Source organism: Pelophylax lessonae (genome assembly GCF_965119305.1).
Source record: "Pelophylax lessonae genome assembly, chromosome: 11".
In the NCBI taxonomy this organism is placed as follows: domain Eukaryota; kingdom Metazoa; phylum Chordata; class Amphibia; order Anura; family Ranidae; genus Pelophylax; species Pelophylax lessonae.
The window spans coordinates 62,671,968-62,692,591 of NC_138778.1; the positions used below are offsets into that span (position 1 = coordinate 62,671,968).

The 20,624-nt window shown below is 40.9% G+C and overlaps 2 protein-coding genes across 2 annotated transcripts in view; both read left to right on the forward strand.

Annotated features, from left to right (window-relative positions):
* LOC309566747 (trinucleotide repeat-containing gene 6C protein-like) overlaps positions 1-20,624 on the forward strand; it is a 456,012-nt gene that overhangs the window by 125,552 nt on the left and 309,836 nt on the right. The window lies entirely within an intron of this gene.
* On the forward strand, positions 12,585-13,438 carry LOC309567624 (large ribosomal subunit protein uL2-like). Its single transcript, XM_082273039.1, has one exon. The coding sequence runs from the start codon at positions 12,606-12,608 to the stop codon at positions 13,377-13,379; it is 774 nt and encodes a 257-aa protein (XP_082129165.1). The 5' UTR covers positions 12,585-12,605; the 3' UTR covers positions 13,380-13,438.

A 20,624-nucleotide genomic window follows, 5' to 3' on the forward strand; every position in this document is an offset into this window, starting at 1 on the left:
TGCTATTTCTCTAGATCTAAAGCCTCGTACACACGATCTTTCGTCCGTTGTTGTTGCATGCTAGTTTCATGTCGAAAGTGAAGAGGTTATTTTCATACGAAAATTCCGGTACGACAGAATTCTACTTCAGAAATGATATCATGTGTTGAATTGTTTTGTATTCTTTCGCCTCTCAGCATGTCTAGTCTTGCTCTTACGATTTTTTTCGGACAAAAACTGTACTAATTAAACGAAAATCGGACGTTGTGTTGACGTACGATAAAAATTTTATAGCCTGCACATCCAGATTTTGTCGTCTGAAAATTTGTAATCAGCTGTCGAAAGCACCATACTAACGATCCGAAAATCGGCAGATCGTTCGTCGGATGCAATTTTACTTCCGATTTTTGTATCGTGTGTACGAGCCTTAAGCCATTCTATCTATCTATCTATCTATCTATCTATCTATCTATCTATCTATCTATCTATCTATCTATCTATCTATCTATCTATCTATCTATCTATCTATCTATCTATCTATCTATCTATCTATCTATCTATCTATCTATCTATCTATCTATCTATCTATCTGACTATCTATCTATCTATCTATCTGACTGACTATCTATCTATCTTTGCAAGTAACGATAAACCTGTACTGTCTTATCTAGCTACCTACCTAACTATCTATCTGCACATTATACTTATCCATCTCTATCCACATACAGTACATATTCATGATCTCAAGTGGTTATGATCTCAGTAAATACCCTCATTCCAAGGTGTGAACATCTCATATTGGGACAATATCTGCAGGTTACATACTACATTTGGAATTCCTCTCAGACACAAACAGGGATGCCACTATAAAACTGCATTGGATTGCTATAATTAATGCAAATGTATTATTTTGTGCCTTGAACAACAGATCACTTCTGGGGGGTGGGATGTTGAGGGCCTATTTAGGTTGAATCGACTGCATTACCGCAATGTATGGTAATGCACACCAGGATGTGAAGGAGCCCCTAAGGTGCATTTTATTCATTACGCCGTTCCTGTAACCAGGACACACTGCTTTCAGAGTATTGCAGATTGCTCCATTAAGATATGAATGAAGCTCAGTTGAGATAACAAGTGATTCCAGCACAGAGGGGTAGAGTTGAGAGAAGGAAGACTTGTGTGCTTATCTCAGGACCAGTGAAAATTGGTACACTTTAGGGGGTAGGTCTGGTGGGTGAAACAAAGCCAAATTGCTAGCAACATACCTTAAAATAGATGGATAAGGTGACTGTAATTTCATGTCTTTGGGAATCCTTAGACCTAATCTGATGATGAAAATTAGTGTTTTTGCAACTGTCCCTGATTTCGAGGGACTGTCCCTGAGTTGGAACAAAGTCCCTCTGTCCCTCTTTCCTCATTTGTCCCTCATTTTTGGTCTGATCTATATAGTTGTACATAAAATGCACTACTTATCCATCAAAAAGTGTTTCCCAGTGCTAAACCTTTCATCCAGTTTCTAAATTGCTGCATTTATAAATTTCAAAAGCCATTATAAAGGAATAGTAGTGGTAAAAAAAAAAAAGCACTTGTGGGTTTAACTAATCGTTTTTTTTTTATACTACTCCTTTAACAGGTTCTGGATTGCCCACCGCATATTTACTTTGGCAGGCTGGCCCTCCTGCACGAAGCGACGTAGGTAGGGGACTCCGATGCACGGGGCAGGCGGCTCCGATTGCAGCCTGCCACCCACAATCGCTCCCTGCTCAGAGAGAAGAAAGGTCAGCTGTTGTAAACACAGCTGACTGTTGTTCTCTCTGGAATGATCACAGAGCACCTGTGATCCTTCTATATAGGATCACAGGTTTCTATGATCATTTCACAAGCTACGCCCCCCCCCCCCCACAGTTAGAATCACTCCCCTAGGCTCACATTTAACCCCTTGATCACCCACAGTGTTAACCCCTTCCCTGCCAGAGTCATTATTACAGTAACAGTGCATATTTATAGCACTGATTACTGTAGTAATGTCACTGTTCCCCCCAAAAGTGTCATAAATGTCAGTTAGGGATCCAATCTGTCTGCTGCAATGTCGCAGTCCCGCTAAAAATCGCAGATCGCTGCCATTACTAGTAGAAAAAAACCACAATAAAAATGGCATAAATCTTTCCCGTAGTTTGTAGATGCGATAACCTTTGTGCAAACCAATCAAAATACGCTTACTGTGATTTTTTTTACCAAAAATATGTAGCAGAAAACAAATTGGCATAAAATGTTAACAAATTTAGATTTTTTTTTTTTTTTTGAGAATGTCATATAGCAGTAAATTGTCGCTTTTTTTTTTTTTATAGCTCAAAAAATAAAAATCGCACAGGTGAACCAAAATAAAGCCCTATTTGTGGGGAAAAAAGGACATCAATTTTATTTGGGTACAGCATCACACGACCGGGCAATTGTCCATTAACGTAACGCAGTGCCGAATCGCAAAATATGGCCTGGTCATTAAGGGGGAAAATCTTCCGGTCCAGAAGTGGTTAAGGGGGTGTGGCAGGGATGTGTCCTATGCCTACATACTTTTGCTAATAAGTGTCCCTCGTTCTCATCTCAAAAACTTGGGAAGTACAGTATGTTGTACACCCAGTGTCAAACAGTGTTAAGCATAGGCCTTACAGAGGAAAGAAAGTGAGGGTCCTTTCACACGGGCGGTCCATATGTCCGTTTTTCCTCCCATCCATTTGCGGATAAAAAACGGACATAATGTATGTCTATGGGATTGCAAACGTTAGCGGATTACCATCCGCTGACATCCGGTTTGCGTCCATTCCGTTCAGTTCCGTTTTTTGAGACGGAAGAGAACCCTATTTTTCTTCCATTTAAAAAACGAAACGGACGCAAAAACGGATGTCAGCGGATGGTAATCCGCTAACGTCTGCAATCCCATAGACATACATTATGTCCGTTTTTCATCCGCAAACGGATGGATGAAAAACGGACATACAGAACGGACCTTACGGAAGTGTCATCCGTGTCCATTTAAAAAAAAAAAAAAAAAGTCACCGAGCAGGACAAAAAACGTAGCTGACCGTGTGAAAGGACCCTTATAGAGAATTCAGTCTACCTAAGGAATCCCAAGAGATAAAGGTTAGACTGAGTGGTGAGGAGTGCACCTGTGACACAAACTGACAAACAAATTGCTAACAACATATCGATAAAATTAACAGTAAAATCAGCATTAGAATAAATTACAAAAACTATCATAAATGAACGGATTACTCATGCATCATCTCAGTGCACTGACCATTTATATTACTTACTATCTTATTAACACGCATCCTTATCATGTAAAGCATCATCTTCATTTTCCTGGCCTGGGTGGAAAAAAAAATAATGCTAGTCATGTTCCCAATCCCAGGTGAGAACACACTCCCACAAAGGAACACTGAGCAACTGATAATTAATGGCAGCCGCAGAATGAAAGCGAGAAAGTGCACCTATGACATAATGTATGACTCAAATCACAGCTGATTTGAGATAAAAAGAGAATCTGCTTTCTTTGTAATGCATCTGTACTGGTTTCTTTGTCTTCCATGAAAAGAACTAATCTTAAGAGAGTGAAGGATTCGAACTAAGAGAGTGAAGGATTCGAACTATGCACTATGCACTAAAATTGAGGTTACAACCATGATCCCAGTATCCTTGTTTTCAGCCAGCGATTCCCTTTCAAGTAAAAAGTGATCCAAGCAGCGAATGAGCCTGTGGATGACTTTTATAGGTGGCGGAAAGGGGGTCCCCCCTCCTGCTGCTGCTGCCTTTACCGAGCTGTCCTGTCTAATCTGGGAGCCCAGTAAGGATGCGACCGGTGGCATCTGCTTCCTGATCTAAAAGACTCCAGATCTCACCTGCACACATATGTAAACGGTGATCGCACCACACGTGAGGTATCACCGCGAATTTCAGAACAAGAGCTATAATTCTAGCACCAGAACTCCTGTGTAACTCTAAACTGGTAAACTGGAAGGGCTTTTAAAGCGCTGCCTGTGGAGATTTTTATGTATTGTGGTTTGGCACTGCTAAACAGGCGTATGCAATTTTAAAGCATTATATGTTAGGTCATTTTTATATTTTACCAAACATTAGACCATTGTACTGTGTTTTTGTGTATTAAAATTAATTTACGTGTATTTTTAAAAAAATATTTGCATTTGATAAACTGCTGCGCAAATATCTTGTAATATAAAAATATGTAACACCCACCATTTTATTCTCTAGGGCCTCTGCTTAAAAAAAATATATAATGTTTGGGGATTCTGAGTAGTTTTCTAACAAAAAAAATACTGATTTTACATGTAGGAGAGGAATTGCAGAACTGCAGGGATATAGTGGTTAATTCATGCAGTATGGAGGGGGGAACTAACTTTATGGGCAAATTTAATAGCATTCATGAGACAAGCTTTACAAATATTGAAAAAAATTTTTTGAAATAACATTACATTTTCTCTTTAGGATATTGGGTTTTGAACCAAAGCTGAGTCAAGAAGTGCTATTCTGGCATGTAGTTGATTTAGGAGTAAGTGTATGCTCAGGGCTGCTGTTCGAAATCATGGGGCCCCATACAGCCTTCCTAATGGGCCCCCCAACCCCCTGAGGTTCAGCAGTACAGCAGCACTGACTTTATCTGCCTACATCCCAAAAATGAAAAAAAAAAGACCCTCTTTTGCTCCCAACTCCTGGGCCCCTCTGTTGACGTGATGGGCCCCAGGGAAATGTAATCTATGTCTTGGTAATCAAATAGGAGTGGGTGTGTGGTCTAATAAAATAAAAATTAACAAGAAAGCTGCCCTGGCCCCCCTGTTAAGCTGATGAGGACTGGGCCCAGTACAACAGGGCTAGTTGTACTGCCTTATCAGCAACCCTGTGTATGCTATTGCTTTTTATATTGTTCTGTTTCATTTGTGAATTACTATTTTTGTTGTATAGTGAACTGGACTCAGTTTTTGCTGAATAACTGGGTTCATTACACTACAGCAGGTTCTGGAGGAGTGGGCAATGTGTGCAAGAAAACACATACAGGTGGTAAAATAGAAACGTTCTATGGAAATAAAGGGTGAGAAAAATAAAGTATACAGTATATTACATTTGTTATATATGATGTAGGATGAGTTGCAGATCAAGAGTCAGGGTTAAGTCTTGTGGAAGGAAGTATACAAAAAAAAAAAGATTTTTTTGGTATACAAGTGTAGCAATATTTCCAGGCATTGGACCTGATGTGGGTCTGCCATGGTTACCATTAACACCAACAGCACATTTAAGCTTGTTGCCCAAGTGTGAGATCTGAGACAATGAACAGTCTGGCATCTTTGGTTTTTAGTTTTATTGTAGGAACTTGGATGGGAGAAGGGAATGAGTGGGATACTCCTCTGGCTCAACTAGGTACAAATTTAGGACACTTGAGAAAAATGCCGCCTAACGATTGGCCCGGCTGAATGCCGACCAGCGCTTACTGTCGCTTGTAAACCTGACTTGCTGTCTGTGAACTGAAACTTGACTTCTGATGCTTCCTCACAGCTCAAAAGTCCTGTGCGCTGCTCCCTGTAGTCTTCTCTGACTGAGGTAGCCACTAGCAATGACGCTGCAACGCTTAATACTTTACATTTTACACTTCAGGGCCCAACTGTTGGCACCCCCTAAACTCTTCAGGGTAATTCCTGGTACCCTCTTTCTATATTCCTGTACCAGCTAGCTAGCTCCTGGATCCCTCTGACATTTTCTGGATTGATCCCTTCTGCTAGGCAGACCCCCAGTTTGCAGTACTCACCACTCAGAATGCTTTCCTGAAACTCGACCCCAATGCTCCGCTGGTCCTCAGCATACCTGGATCCTTCTCTGCAGCTCAGCTCAGCCCTGTGTCTACTCAGGTCGGCCGCCTGGGACACCCGATTCTTCCTGACAGGAGGAGAGACAGCCGTCACCTCCCTCCTGGGACTCTGCTTCCCGCCAAAGAGAATCTGTCATGTGCTCCCCACAGGCTTATACCCTCTCCCAGAGTGCTGTGCGGCAGAATCTGCCCTTCCAGGATGGATACAAGCCTTGGTGTGCTACTGGTCAGGTTTCCTCCACTGCCCAATGAGAGCTCTTATTGGGATACAGTGGGGAGACTTCCCAACACAACAGGCACAGTTGGGAACACATGCCAGCCTAGCTTAAAACATGGCCTTGCTGATAAGCAGACAAAGCCCACTATATTTTGCCTAGCACCTACCTTGGATGGTGCTACACAAGGAGGGGACGTTATGTTTGTGCCTTCCCCTGATGTAGATGGTAGAGACAAGAGAAATTGGTCAGGGTATACTGGGGCTGGGACACCTGCAAGAGCTACCTGATGACGTCAATGCTGACAAAACGCGTCGAGCTAGACTGTACGTCACTCCGTCACTTCCGCTAGAGTGGTTCAGCACTCTGGAACGCATCCATACCCGGACATCCGGTGCGTACGCTAACCAGCGGCTTGCACCATTAAACTTAAACTGTGAGTGGATATTTATTTTTATTAATAAATGTATTGAAGTTACTACACTATGGTCGGTCTATCTTCCTTCATGTGGGGCACCGTATGAGGCACCCCAGAAACACCGGGAAGGGTTTGAGTGTAGCGTGGAGGCATCCATCCATACCAGGACCAGTACCAGGAACATAGACCGGCTGGAGTCTTTAGAGGGATAGCCGCAGGATCACCTGGATCATCCATACTGCTGTGCAGACCTTGCTACCCCATCACAGGGGAAAGCATTGCGGTGAGTGCAATTCTAATAGGAGCACTGCATCACCGCATCAGGAGCACAGCCAAGTAAGAGAAAAGTACAGAATCACTGTCTCACTTACCTTCCTTTAAGCTTCTTATACATTTGGGAATACCACAAGCACCATAAGGACCACAAATTGATAGCACCTATTCTTTTTGGACTGTTTTGGCACTATAGCACCTTCAAAGAGTAACGTGGCTGACTGTACATTTCAGCACACAATATTGGAACTTTGGATATATATTTAATCTGAAGGATTTATTTATTTATTTATTTATAATTTATTTATCACCATTACTAATTCATCATTTTTTCACATATAACACTGCAGCACTTTATTTCTTTTGGATTTTTATATTTTTTATCATTTTAAGGAGCAATTCACTAATATCACTGGTTTCGATATCACTTAATATTATTTATTTATTCATCATAACCATTGTGGCACAGAGCACAAGAGCACTTTATAAGTTATATTGTATGCTTTGTATGCATAAGTGTGTTTTTATATATATGTTTACCTTATGTTACACTTCACACCACTAGCACTTTAATATATATCCTATATATATTTATTTATTTATCATAATAGAAAAATATTATATATTATATATACAGATCTCATAGATCAGCATACATCAGAAGTAGCGCCCATATCCTTTATCATCTTAATTTCAATATGGCTACCTACCTGGCCACCTAAATACTGTATGTCTTTTAAAAAAATCTCTGAAGGATTTATATTGAAAAGATTTTCAACTAAATAAAGAAAAGTAGAGGTATACAACATTATTGCAACCACTGCATTTTTGGCAGATTCCTGTCAATGCAAAATAGCAATAGTTACAGAGGACGCAGTGAGTACTGTGTATAATAATCTTTGAACAGATGGCAGATTCCTTTCCCTCCCTAGAGGAAAATAAGGAAGAAAAGCCTGCTGTGTAGTGAAGCTTATCTCCAGGTGGGATGCACTTTGTTCATACTAATTTAAACTGGACTGACAAATGTATATAAAACATTTGTGACATTGGGACTAGGTACCTGAAAGAACCATAATGACTTTTTTCTGTTTGGTTCTTTGCCTAAATGTGAGTTTATTGGAGTAATATTAACCCCTTTGATTTGCTAAACATCAAGTATATCTCATAGATGGTGCATCGTTATCAAGGACATTCAAAAAAAGCTTTTAAATTCATTAAAATGAAAGACCACTGAAAGGATCTGTATTTTGTTAAAAGATCTCAATGACTCTCGATGTAATATTTGCCATTTTGGAGGACATTTATTTCCATTAAGAGCTGTGCTATTTTAGACTATGGAGTTGATTATAAGATTGATGTAGCCCTCTTCCTTGGTGCTCAAGATATGCATAAAATCTTCTTTGCAAATTTTTCACTTTTATTGGTCTTAATAAGAGGAAGTAAAAAGCTTGGTGCTGGTGAAAATCACAGTTCCTCTGATGTATTATTTGACAAATCTTTTGAGCATTTAGAAATCTGTTGGTAGTGCCTTACACAGAGACATCATTTTCTTTTATTTTCAGGTCTCAATCTAAATTTAATTTATATTAATAATAAATTAATTAAAATACAGATTGAGGTAGTTTGCAGTCTATCTAATTGTCTGTCAATCTAACGTCTATTCAAATTATTAATGATTAAATTCAAATGCTGATTGAGGTAGTTTGCAGTTGTAGGGGAAGCCCCAAAAACCATGGGTTTCAGTAACATTTTCACTGTTGAAGCCAGATTGAAAATTATATTTATTTTACAAACATGTAGGTAGAAAGACATGTTTGGAGAGCAATTCAGGCACATTACATTCTTTTGGTTTGAAAACAATTGCTCTATCTGGCTAAGGACTTGTTTTACAATTTATACATTCTTAAGTGGGTGGCACCTAGCTAATTAAATGATTTTGAAGTCCCATTTGAGTCTTTGGTGACATTCTTTGATATGCGGATGGTCATTCACATCACCTACAAGGTTTGTTAGCTGAACAGGTCTTCAAAGGCTGAGATAGCAATCTTGTAAATGAAGGGACTGGGCAACTGGTGTGAAACTGGTGGTCTCAGACAGTCAACAAGAAATACAGGATGTTAGGCAATCTGCTTCATTACAAATATATTTTATATAAAATATATTTTGTTTATAACTAAAATGGCTGTTCCCTTTTCCTCATCAATATTCCTCCTGTTGGCAATATATTGTCACAAAAAACTGTCCCTTCCTACATTGGAGTTCTGGAAACATATCACTGCTATCTCAAGCAATCCCCACACTAGTTGTGGTGAACAGTTGGGCCTGTGACTATTGACAGTGTAGCCTTTTCCGCTCTGCTGTCCCTGTGTGGTGGTCCCACATCACAGTTAAACTGTAACTGTTAAAGCCACGTATTACTTACACAGATGTGGATCCTGGAGGTGCTGATATGAAGAAGAAGGAACAAACTAGGTCTCATAACACATACAAAACCTAACATAAAATGTATTTTGAAGAAAGGCAGATAAAATCACAATTCCTCTTAATCCCTTCTAAATTCCCTGACATTGTCTTATCTAATTGTCTGGAAAACATAGAGCATTGATAGCAATATGAATTTGTTTATTTACTTTATCTAGGTTGTTATATCCAATGTGTCCCACATATGATTTTCACATTGTTGCTCCGCTACACAAACTCAAAGCTGAAAGTATTTCCCATAGCCATCCATCAAATTCTAATAGTGAAATATGTCATGCTGGCAATTTTTCTCTAGCATTCAGCTGTCATAAGCTCTAGACAGCAGCTCAGACAAAAGACTACTGGAAAATGCAGTTTTATTGATATCTCTTTTTCCCTACATCCCAGACAGCATACCCTTGAGAAAATCACACCATTTCTTCAACACTGTTAGGAGAGAAGGATAAAAATCTGCCCTCCACTCTATCACAATATTTCTTAGGAATGTAGGAAGAATTTTTTCGTCATCCTTTTATTTTGCTACTCTGCATTCAAGGATCTGAAAGCTGGACAGCATCTTTCATCTGAATCACAAGTGCCCTAGTCTCTTCTTCCTTCTCTGCCCTGATGCCAGAAGACTTTGAAGATTTTTGAAACTTTGGTGACCCATTTCTATTTTTGATTTTCAATAGTTAGAAACCTTTAAATATTCCCTATTTTATCCAATATAAGCTAAAGTAGTTTTTTTCTTCTTTGTTCTGGTAGTTGAATGGCAAAAAGTGGAGTTTCCATTAACATTTTTTTGGCCAAGATAATGTTTTTTTATGGTAGTGTTTACAATACTGTAAAACTAATCGGACATTTAAAATAAATAAATGGTGAGCAAAAGCGTGGAGTTTTCAAACTTGTACTATTTTTCTAAAACTAGATAAGACTGATAGGTTCCCAGTGAAAAGCCTTGTTAGGATGATTGTACCTATAGCCATATTTTACAATCCTCCCGTAATCCATCTCTTACAGTAATAAACTAAAATGTTGCCGATGCCTCTTTGCCCAGGGAGCAATCAATAGCAAGAAGAGATGAAGGGGAATATTTCACAGCCACTGCAAAAAGTCAGTCAATGCCTTCTAAAACCATTAACTCTATCTCAGTTGTTGCTTGTTGGCACCTGATTCTCCTACAATCCCAGCACCTTGTATATTTTAATATGAAAAATAAAAGGCAAGTGAAACGTTTAAATCCTCATGTAGAAAGTTCTCAGATTACAGCCGACCTGGAATAACTCCCAAAAGCAAATTCGCTTATCAGCCAAAAACAGATGCAGTTTCTGTATTACCCCAGGATGCCCTGTGCTCTGCAGATGCCTGCTGGTTAAATATGACAGTGGCTGTTTGGAAGTGCATAATCATTAACCTGCTTATTGCACACTGGATTGCACCAGGCAGGCATATCAGAGCTAACAGATGGAGGAGCATATAAACAATTTCAGGGCTACGTGACTTATCGTATTCCTTTAAATATAGATTCGATTTATGATGTTAAGTTTAAGATACTGTAGCATGATCTTTTTTAAACAAACCTGTGTAAGATAAATGCATGTATAGAAGACTAAGGCTGTCTAACAAACATCCAAAGGTGTTTGTGCTTATGGTTCAAAGCTGCCCTGATGCCCACTACAGCGCCAGGAAAAAACTTGATTTGGGGCATAAGCACTAGGGAGGGGGAGGGGAATGTTTGGCCCTGTGCATATATTGACTTTCAGAAAGTCAGTATTTGCATCAGATTTTCAGGGATTGTTATCAGAAGAGAAGTACAGATAAAGTAAATGCAAGTGTTACTAAACACAGGACCCTTTATTCACTATATCTGGTCCCCCCACAGTACACAGAACATTTAAATTTAATTATTTTCGTAAATATAAACTGCTAAATACCTTTTCTCATCAGCAGTATATAGCAGTCTTGTGACTTCTATCAGTGTCCGGTTGAGCACTGGCTAAAGCTTGTGTGAGGAGTTTTCCTTTGAGGCTGCATGACTTCTGACCCTCTATCTGGACAGTGGTGATTGTCCCTGTGCTTATCACATGCACCCTCCTTTAGTAATAAAAAGCTCTCTACTAATACACATAAAACTGAGCATTAACAGAGTGCCTCTTAGGGCTCTGTGCTATCAGCAGGTGGACTGGGGACAGTAAAAGAAGTGGAGGATCAGAGAAAACAGGATCAAACAGCCTTTTTACACAATGCAGAGAATTATCCCGTTATGGCCCGTACACACGATCCGAAAATCGAACGACAGATCGTCTGTTTTTTTTTTTTTTGCAGGCTAGTCGCATATCGAAAATGGAAAAGTTACTATAGTTATGAAAATTCCCTTACAACAGGATAAAAATTCAGAAGTGATGTAATGTGTTGTAGTATATTTGTATTGTATTTTCGGACGACAACTGTACTGATCTGGTATCGTACGAGAAACATTTTCCTGCTTGTCTGATCGGATTATATCAGATGAACTGTCTTGATCGGCTCTCGAAAGCGCTGAACTAACAATACGATTATTGTACGATCGCTTCCTAAGTGGTATTTTTCGTCCAATTTTGGAATCATGTGTATGGGCCATTAAGTTCCTTGGTGAGCATAACAAGCCTGCTTTACTGCATAAACAGACTGATCTTACTGTTGTGGGTTCAGTAACACTTTAGGGGTTTGCAATATAGCCTTACTCTTTCATTATATGTACTCGTTATATATGTATATGTAAGTTCCCTTTTTCATCCTTGACTACAACTTGATCAAAGTCAATAGTTGTAGTCAAGGATGAAAAAGTTAAATGGTAAATTCATTCAACTGGACTACAGTGAATGTACTGTAATGTAAATAGGAAACTTATAATGAAGACCTGTAACCCATTTTTTTATTATTCTTAGTAGGGCCTCACTAATCCAATACTTAGTTCATATAAATTACTTATTTAATTTGAAAAGCCTTTTTTTTTCGTATCCAGGGGCTTGAAACATGCATGTATTATAAATATACAGTAATTAGGCTATGATTATTTGTGTAGTCTTGATTATTTTCCCTAATTGCCATAGAAGCACTAGGGATCAGCGATTTGGCCAGGGTTAGGTTCACAGCCTGTTTGCCCAACCCCTCATAAAGTCCAAACATAAAGTTGAATCTTGAAAATCAATACTGGACATTTTCAAGACTATTAGGAAATAAACTGACAAACAAAGGGCATGGGGAGTTGGGCACTGGCATGGGCATATATTTTTTTATAAACACTGTACAGCAATGAGAGGGACAACCTTTAAAGTGATACTAAAGTCTCTTTTTTTTATTTAAAAAAAACAAACGCTCTTCGCGAACAGCCCGAGCCGAGTGCACCATGGGACGTGTAATCAGGGGGCAGAGAAAAGGTGCAGGGTCTGTTTTCAGAGCCCATGTAAAGCACAGGAAAGGACCTGCTAAGCTCAGGGCTGTCGACTTCGCAGAAAGGCATGGCTACATCAAGGGCATTGTGAAAGACACTATCCACGATCCTGGCCGTGGTGCTCCACTTGCTAAAGTTGCCTTCCATGACCCTTACAGGTTCAAAAAGAGGACTGAACTTTTCATTGCAGCTGAGGGTATCCATACCAGTCAATTTGTGTACTGTGGCAAGAAAGCTCAGCTAAACATTGGTAATGTCCTCCTTGTTGGCACCATGCCCGAAGGAACTATTGTTTGTTGTGTAGAGGAGAAGCCAGGTGATCGTGGCAAGTTGGCTCACGCGTCTGGCATCTATGCTACAGTCATCTCCCACAATCCTGAAACAAAGAAGACCAGAGTAAAGCTGCCATCTGGCTCCAAGAAAGTTATCTCTTCTGCAAACCGAGCAATTGTTGGAGTCGTTGCTGGTGGTGGACCTATTGAAAAGCCCATTTTGAAGGCAGGTCGGGCTTACCACAAATATAAGGCTAAGAGAAACTGCTGGCCACGTGTCCGTGGTGTGGCTATGAATCCTGTAGAACATCCCTTCAGTGGTGGTAACCATCAACACATTGGCAAACCTTCAACTATCAGGAGAGATGCTCCAGCTGGTCGCAAAGTCTGTCTTATTGCTGCTCGTCGTACTGGACGTCTGTGCGGCACAAAGACTGTGCAAGAAAAGGAGAACTAAAAATATTCCCTGCATAATTTACATAATAAACTTTCAAAAGCAAAAAAAAAAAAAACAAACATGTTATACTTAACTGCCCTGCGCAGTGGTTTTGCGCAGTGGTTTTGCATAGAGCCGCCCGGATCCTCCTCTTCTCAGGTCCCTTGCCGGCGATCCTGGCCCTTCCCTCCTGCCGTGTGCCCCCACAGCAAGCTGCTCTGCGTGTCCATTCAGACATGGAGCCTCTCATCATTGGCTGACTTTGATTGACAGCAGTGAGAGTCAATGGCTGTGTCTCAGCCAATCAGGAGAGAGAGTCCCTCGTGTTACATCGCTGGATCGAGATGGGGCTCAAGTAAGCATTAGGGGGGCTGAGGGGGGCTGCTGCACACAGAAGGTTCTTTATCTTAAGATAGAATGCATTAAGATAAAAAAAACCTTCTGCCTTTAGAACCACTTTAAATGTGACCTAAAGGGCAACATTTTGACTTCCAATACACCCCTTTTTTTCCTCTGCCTCTGCTAATCCTGTCATGGGAGGAGGGATGTAGTGTTGGCATTGGGGAGAAGGAAAAGTTTGGCAAACATAAAAAAGATGCTTGCTTTTTCACAGAGCAGGGAGAAGGGCAGGTGCCATGAACAGAAGGGGGAATATCATAGGGCCAGGGAGGAGGGCACCCAGTAGCAAAATTAGGTTGGCCAAAGTATTCCCACACTTCCTCAATTCTTCCTACGATGGGCTGAAAGCAGGAGGCAATCTGGATGGTCCATTTATCTGTTGTAAACGAGATGTGGTGTTACATTAATATATTTATATACATTTTACTATATATTTTTACAGATTTTATAACTTTTAAATATATTTTTTTTACTTGGTAATTTGTCTCTTCCCTGGTAAGCAAACATGGGCAGGGATGAAAATACAACCTGGGTAGACCCTAAACATAGGTCCTAGACCTTTAGACCACCTTTTCCGTAGCCACAAAGCAGGGAGAAAGTTGGACAATAGAGGAGGGGTGGGGAGATTTCTACTGCCAGCAAAAAGAGCATGCAGCATCAAAAATGTACAATACTACAACCATTTACCACCAGGCCTTTTTAAACAGTATTTAGAGATTATTTTTTACATTTATCCTTTGTTTTTCATTGTAAGGCTATCCCCGCTTTGTTATACACACCACCTTGTCCCTGGGCAAAATTGAAAAAGTGGGGGTTCCTGTAGGATAAGGCTAGCAGTTCAGACACTGGCTTCGCAAAGGTCATCACTACAAGGAATTCCCACCTAGCAGGCGAAAAACAGAGAAAACCAGATTGGGGCAGAAATATGACCTTTGATAGTTTCGAGAGCCAAACACTGGTTTAGACCCACCCATTTTAACACCCAGGAAACAGAATTTATTTACTTTTTTTTTACTTTTTAGTGTTGCACTATTACACACTTATTAATAAAATTTGATATAATACTTGATTCAATATAACCATCATAAAAATATATAAGACACATATATCATGGCTCTGTATAATAATAATAATAATAATAATAAGAAGAAGAAGCACAAGTCCAAATTCAGTGAAGAAGTTGTCCAAACAAAAAGTCCAAATTACAGTGCCAGTAAAATTCCAAATTCAGTGAACAAAATGTCCAAACAATAAAATCCAAATTTCAGTGCCAGTGCCATCCCAGCTCAAAAAGTACATGCAAACAGCCACCAGATACCCAAAAGGGTATGCGCTCACCTTATAGGTAAGCCCTAACAATAAGGGCTAGTAAAGCTTTAAAGCGGTTGTAAACCGCTGGACATTTTTTTTTCTTACCTGCAAGGTAATGACATAAGGTGCTAGTATGCTGTCAAGGTTGGCAGCCATCTTGGACAAGTGCAGACTGCTGTCTCTTATAAACTCTGATTGCATCATCACTTGCCTGCTGCCTGGGTGTCGCACAGTGATAATGCTGCACACCTGACAATATTTATCACCTGATGTGTTGCAGTCCTTGACCTTGCATTTATGCTCCAGGGTGCATCTCTGCTAGCAGTCTTCTATTCTCTGTGTTCCTCCATGTATGACCTGGCTTGGCTGACGACTCTCCTGGCTCTTGACCCGGCATCGGCAGACGACGCGGCATCAGTAGACTACCCACTTCTGGACTTGACCCCGGCTTGGATGACTACCTGCTTCTGGACTTGTTCCTGCTCTCACTTCCTCACTCTTGCTGTGCATTTATTGTTGTTTGCTACAATAAATTGTTTTATTTTACCTGCTTTCTCGTGTGGTCTGGTTTCCTGGCACCCTGACATATGCATCGCATACTAGCACTTTATTTGAAACCTGCCTGAAAATGAAGCATTCCAGCAATGCAATGTCATTGCTGGAGGTCGCTTCTTTCTTCACACGTCCTGCTTCCAGGTCCACGGACTCTTGCTTTGTGACTGGCCAGATCCGCGATGACATCACTCCCGCACATCGTACAATTTAGTGATGGAAGTTTACTTCCTCTTTATTCATACCAATGAATATGTATCTTGAAATAAAAAATAGAGCTCTGTGAACACAGAAGTAGGTATACAATAATATGTACACCACCACACTGAAATTCACAGTAATGTAGCATAATAGAGCACAGTGAACATATGCAGGAGGAGGTGCAGGAGGTTTGGGGGTACACACTTTGTAACCCACCACACTGCAATTCACAGTAATGTAGCATAATAGAGCACAGTGAACATATGCAGGAGGAGGGGCAAGAGGTTTGGGGGTACACACTTTGTAACCCACCACACTGCAATTCACAGTAACGTAGCATAACACACACTGACTGTGTATGACATATAGTATAGCAGTAACTATCTTTCTCTAAAGAAAGCTCTCCCTGTCTATGCTGCGTCTCTAACACACAATAACACAAGGCTGCTGGGAACCCTGACTTTTTTGAGGAGGGGACTGGCACATAAGAAAGCCTCTATTATTGGCCCTTTTAAGCCACTTGACCACTGTGACCAATTTAAACAGAGATACCAATCAATCTTCTGGTATTCTTTTATAAAGGGGGGATAAAACCATTGTATTTGGAAGAAATCTTTACAAATATGGGGAAAAAATATCAAACTCATGATGTTGGTGTTTTAGCAGAATTAGAACCTATGACCTTACAGCTTGCAGGTATCTACCAACCACAGAGCCACTATGCAGTCAATAACTCACTTAGACTAAGATGGGGGGATTCGGCACTGTAAGCCGTCCATAAGTTGTACAATTTAGCAGAGCACTGTCATTCTAATGATAAACATGCAAATAAAAGAGGAGGAGGAGAGGGACAACTTGATCACTATCTTGCTGCTCCTTCATTATCCAGTCACTGGCTGGGGAGGGTCCATGACCAAGCTGTATTGTTAACTGCAGTGAAGTCTACAGGGGGGTACAGGGCCATGCTGTGCTAGCTGGAATTAGAACCTCGACTGCAAGACTGGCTGGACACAAGTTGAAGCAACTCACATGTTTGTATTTCAACCTTGTAAGCTTTTTGCCTCCAGTTCAGCTTTCATTTTAAACAAAGGAATCCTCAATAGAGAAGGCATAAAAAGCTGGCACACTGAATAAAGCTATATGCTCCCAAGAGTACACAGTCTATAGACAAGCTAGCACGGAGGAAGCATTTCTAAGTCTACGTTTCTTCTATTTCAACAGACTCTGGTATCAGGCAGACTAAATATATCATTCATAGAGGCGTTGATTTACTATGCAAAATAGATTGGTGGAAATGAAAGTTTCATGAAAAATACATATCCGTAGGCATCCTCTAGCCTGTATTATTAATGTGACCTTTCCAAGTGCTCCCCCTCCCCTCCCAGATTTTCTGCTAGTGCATGTAATGAGGAGGTGTGGAACACAGCTGGACTGCACTTCCATGTAGCCTGCATGGACAAGAAGGCACTCGATTACCACTTAGAGCCATATGACTGCACACATTAGGAAGCAAAGGTTGCCACTCTCAGAGGGCCGGTAATCCCATGTAGCACACTGCCTTATGTAAAGAATCTTCAAATTACATTTACAAATTTATAATACCTAAGAAAAATGTTATAAATTTATAAAGTGTTTATGTTCTGGTATAATAAATAAAGTATATAATATAGTAAGTTTATGTATATGTAAACCCAATCAATAAAATCATATATTGCCATTATTTATTATTATAATTTAGGTAATTTTTTTAAAGCCCAACTTCAGGAATTAGAAAACAAACTGCAAGAGCTAAATGCTTAATATGTCTAGGGGCACCTTAAAAAAGAGAAATACTTTATTTTGTGATTCAGAAAAGTCCATCCAGTGGTGTGATCAGTCCTCTTTAGCTTCCTCTTTAAAACATTCCTGGCCACAGTAGCACGCTTGCACCCACCATGTACTATAGAGGGTTAAAAGCCCTGCATTGTACATGATTTCATCAAGGGACCATTCACAGACTGGAGTATCAGCACCAGAGCTGGCCAATGTGGGGGATAGGGTTGGGTTCTAAATCTGCAGCTTTAATTCAAATAATGCCTGGTGATCTTTCTAGTGACATGCTTTGTCCCTGTCTCCAAACTGTGCTCCTGTGTTGTCACTCTGTCACATGGGCTTACAAACAAAACTACCATTGGCTTTCTCAACATGCAAAGCACAGGTATAGTCCACTGTAGTCACCATTAGAAAATCCATCCAAAGAAATCCCATGCAGCCATCAGTGGAGTTCATTTAGATAGGAAAGAGTGACCACAAGAGACCTGCAACACTGAGATGCAACAAAAGATGTGTAGCGCCCTCCTAAATAGGCTCCTAGGTAAATTTATATTTTTTCTGCTCTTCTGTAACTAGTGTAGAAGCTGCTGATTGTTTGGACTGATCGAGGTTTCACAGGCTGCAGAGTTTGATTGCTTCTTCCTGCCTTCTAGAAGGTTCCAGAACATAGGAGTGGAACAAGTCAAATGAGTAGCCTGAACATTTATGGTTCTCAGCCAATCCCTAAGGAGGTGTGCCCAGCAGGTGGTTGCATTTGCAGAGCACATAAATAGTCTGGGGTCTGGAGCAGTCTTGTTCTTGTCCAGGAGGAGAAATTCCCAGCTAGAAGGGCTGCTTTCCTTCTGGGTAGCCCAACTAAAAATTCTAAAGTCAATGATTACATGGCGCTCTCTGATGTTGGTGGGTGGCATACCATGAGGTAAAGAGGTAAAAATATAGAAAGTAGAAAATGGGTAGAAAAATATAAAAAAGGATGAGGTGGAAGGGGGGAGGGGGCCCACGAAAAGCGTCTGCCAGCTGGAGCAAGGAGAGGCTCTGAGGAGAATAAACAGAAAGAAAGCAGCGCCAGCTTAGTGAAGCATAAGGTTTATTAATACAAAAAACACATAGGGACTTACTCTTAGGTAAGTAAAGGCCGGTACGGTAGGTGAATGGGATCATCCATCTTCTTGTCCTGGATACCCTTGCAGAAAGGAGGGGTGCGGGGTGCGGGGTGTCGGTGGTGCATGGAGGCTGTTGTCTGGCAGCCTGTCTGATGGTGCTGTGGTGGTGGAGGACTCTCAGTGGGGCTCCACTTCCTACTTCCTGTCAGCCTGACATCACTTCCTGTGAGGCGGAGGGAAAGATTTGCTATCTTTCGGAGCATCCGTGCTCCTTCATTAGGCGGTGGGGGTGGCTCATCAGGGACAGGGAATATATACCCTGTTGATGAGTAGCTCATTGGAGCGTAAGTCCGGAGGGGTAGGTCCCAAAAGAGGCGGGCCGAGGTGCTAGTGTGGCTTCAAACATAAACTCTGCATTAGGTTTAACAGGGAAAGTCCCTGGAGGTATGACAGGAGCCATGATAAGTCCATATAAAAAGCATATACATGAATACAATGGTGGGAAAACACAGAATATCATATTACAAGAGAGGAAAAAAGAAAAAAGAAAACACTTGAACTTATAAGGATAATGTGCTAAGATGCAACTGGGACAGTGCATACCCTAGCAATTGGGTTATGAGTGTGAGGTGTATAGCAATACGTGGGGAATGCTACCAGGGTGTATCAAAATATATCTGAGCATGTACATATGTGAGGATGTATGGTCACAAGTAGGTACAGGGCATGATTTTGGGGGTTCACCCGGTATGGGTATATGATTGTCGAGGTTCACCACCTATGACCCCGAATGGGGTAGGGCAATTGGTAGGTGCACTTACTTGCCATTACTTAGCCCATGGGGGGGGGGGGGGGTGACAATTTTGCAGTACACCCAAAGGTGTGGGAATGGAGATCAAGATGATGATGACAATGAATGGGAAAGATTAAAAATGAAAGATGAAAAAATAGAAAAAATATAAAAATAACGATGGGGATGAAATTAAGAGAAACATGAGGCAGTGGACTGGGCCTCCGTTCAGCAGATTCTATGATCGATGTTGTGTACAAGCACACTGACGTGCATGCGTGTGGAAAGGCGTACGTCCGTGTGTATGTCCGTGTGTACATGTGCGCGCATATCTGTTACAGTGTAATATTAATTTCTAACCCCTCGTTCAAACCTCCTGGCGCTAAAGTGTCCAAGGTGTATATCCAGTAGTTTTCTCTAACGCATAATCTTTTGAAGCGTTTGACGGGGGGAAAGTGTGCGGGGATAGATTTCAGCACCCACACCTTAAGTCCATCAGAGAACTTTGAATGATGTTCAGTGAAGTGTCGGGGGACACTATGTTTGTTGGAGCCCTTTTCCACCAAGTGAAAATTCTACCTGTGCTCATCAAGGTACCACATGTGGCAGAGTTGGGTGGCCTGTTCTGCTAAAAGAAAAAAACACTGAAGCTAAGCGAATGATTTTGCTGAGGATCTAGACTGGAAGATTCACAGAGGAATTGTCTGACTAATATTGGAGAGAGGCATCCAAGTATCCAGGGACATTTTGCATACAGACCTTAGTGAAGGATCCTAGTGACTGCTGCTACTGATATCCCTAGCATATCAATCCAAGTGCTTGCCTGGCCTGGGACACTACTGAAGGCCCCTCGGTGTTGTCCATTCTTTCGAGGTCTTTGCTGGAGGAACTGTACTGAAAAGTAGCATTACAATGAAGAGTGTCCTCAATTCATGGAGTATCCCACAGCAAACTAAGGAATGTTTTTAGATATCCATTGGTCCTGTGGACAGCTCAACAGTCTGCAAGGGTGCTCTGGTGCTCACCACTTGTATGTGCATTTGAACTTTAGAATAAGGAAATGTGGCGCAGGGATAGCAATACTTAGGTCCGTAAATC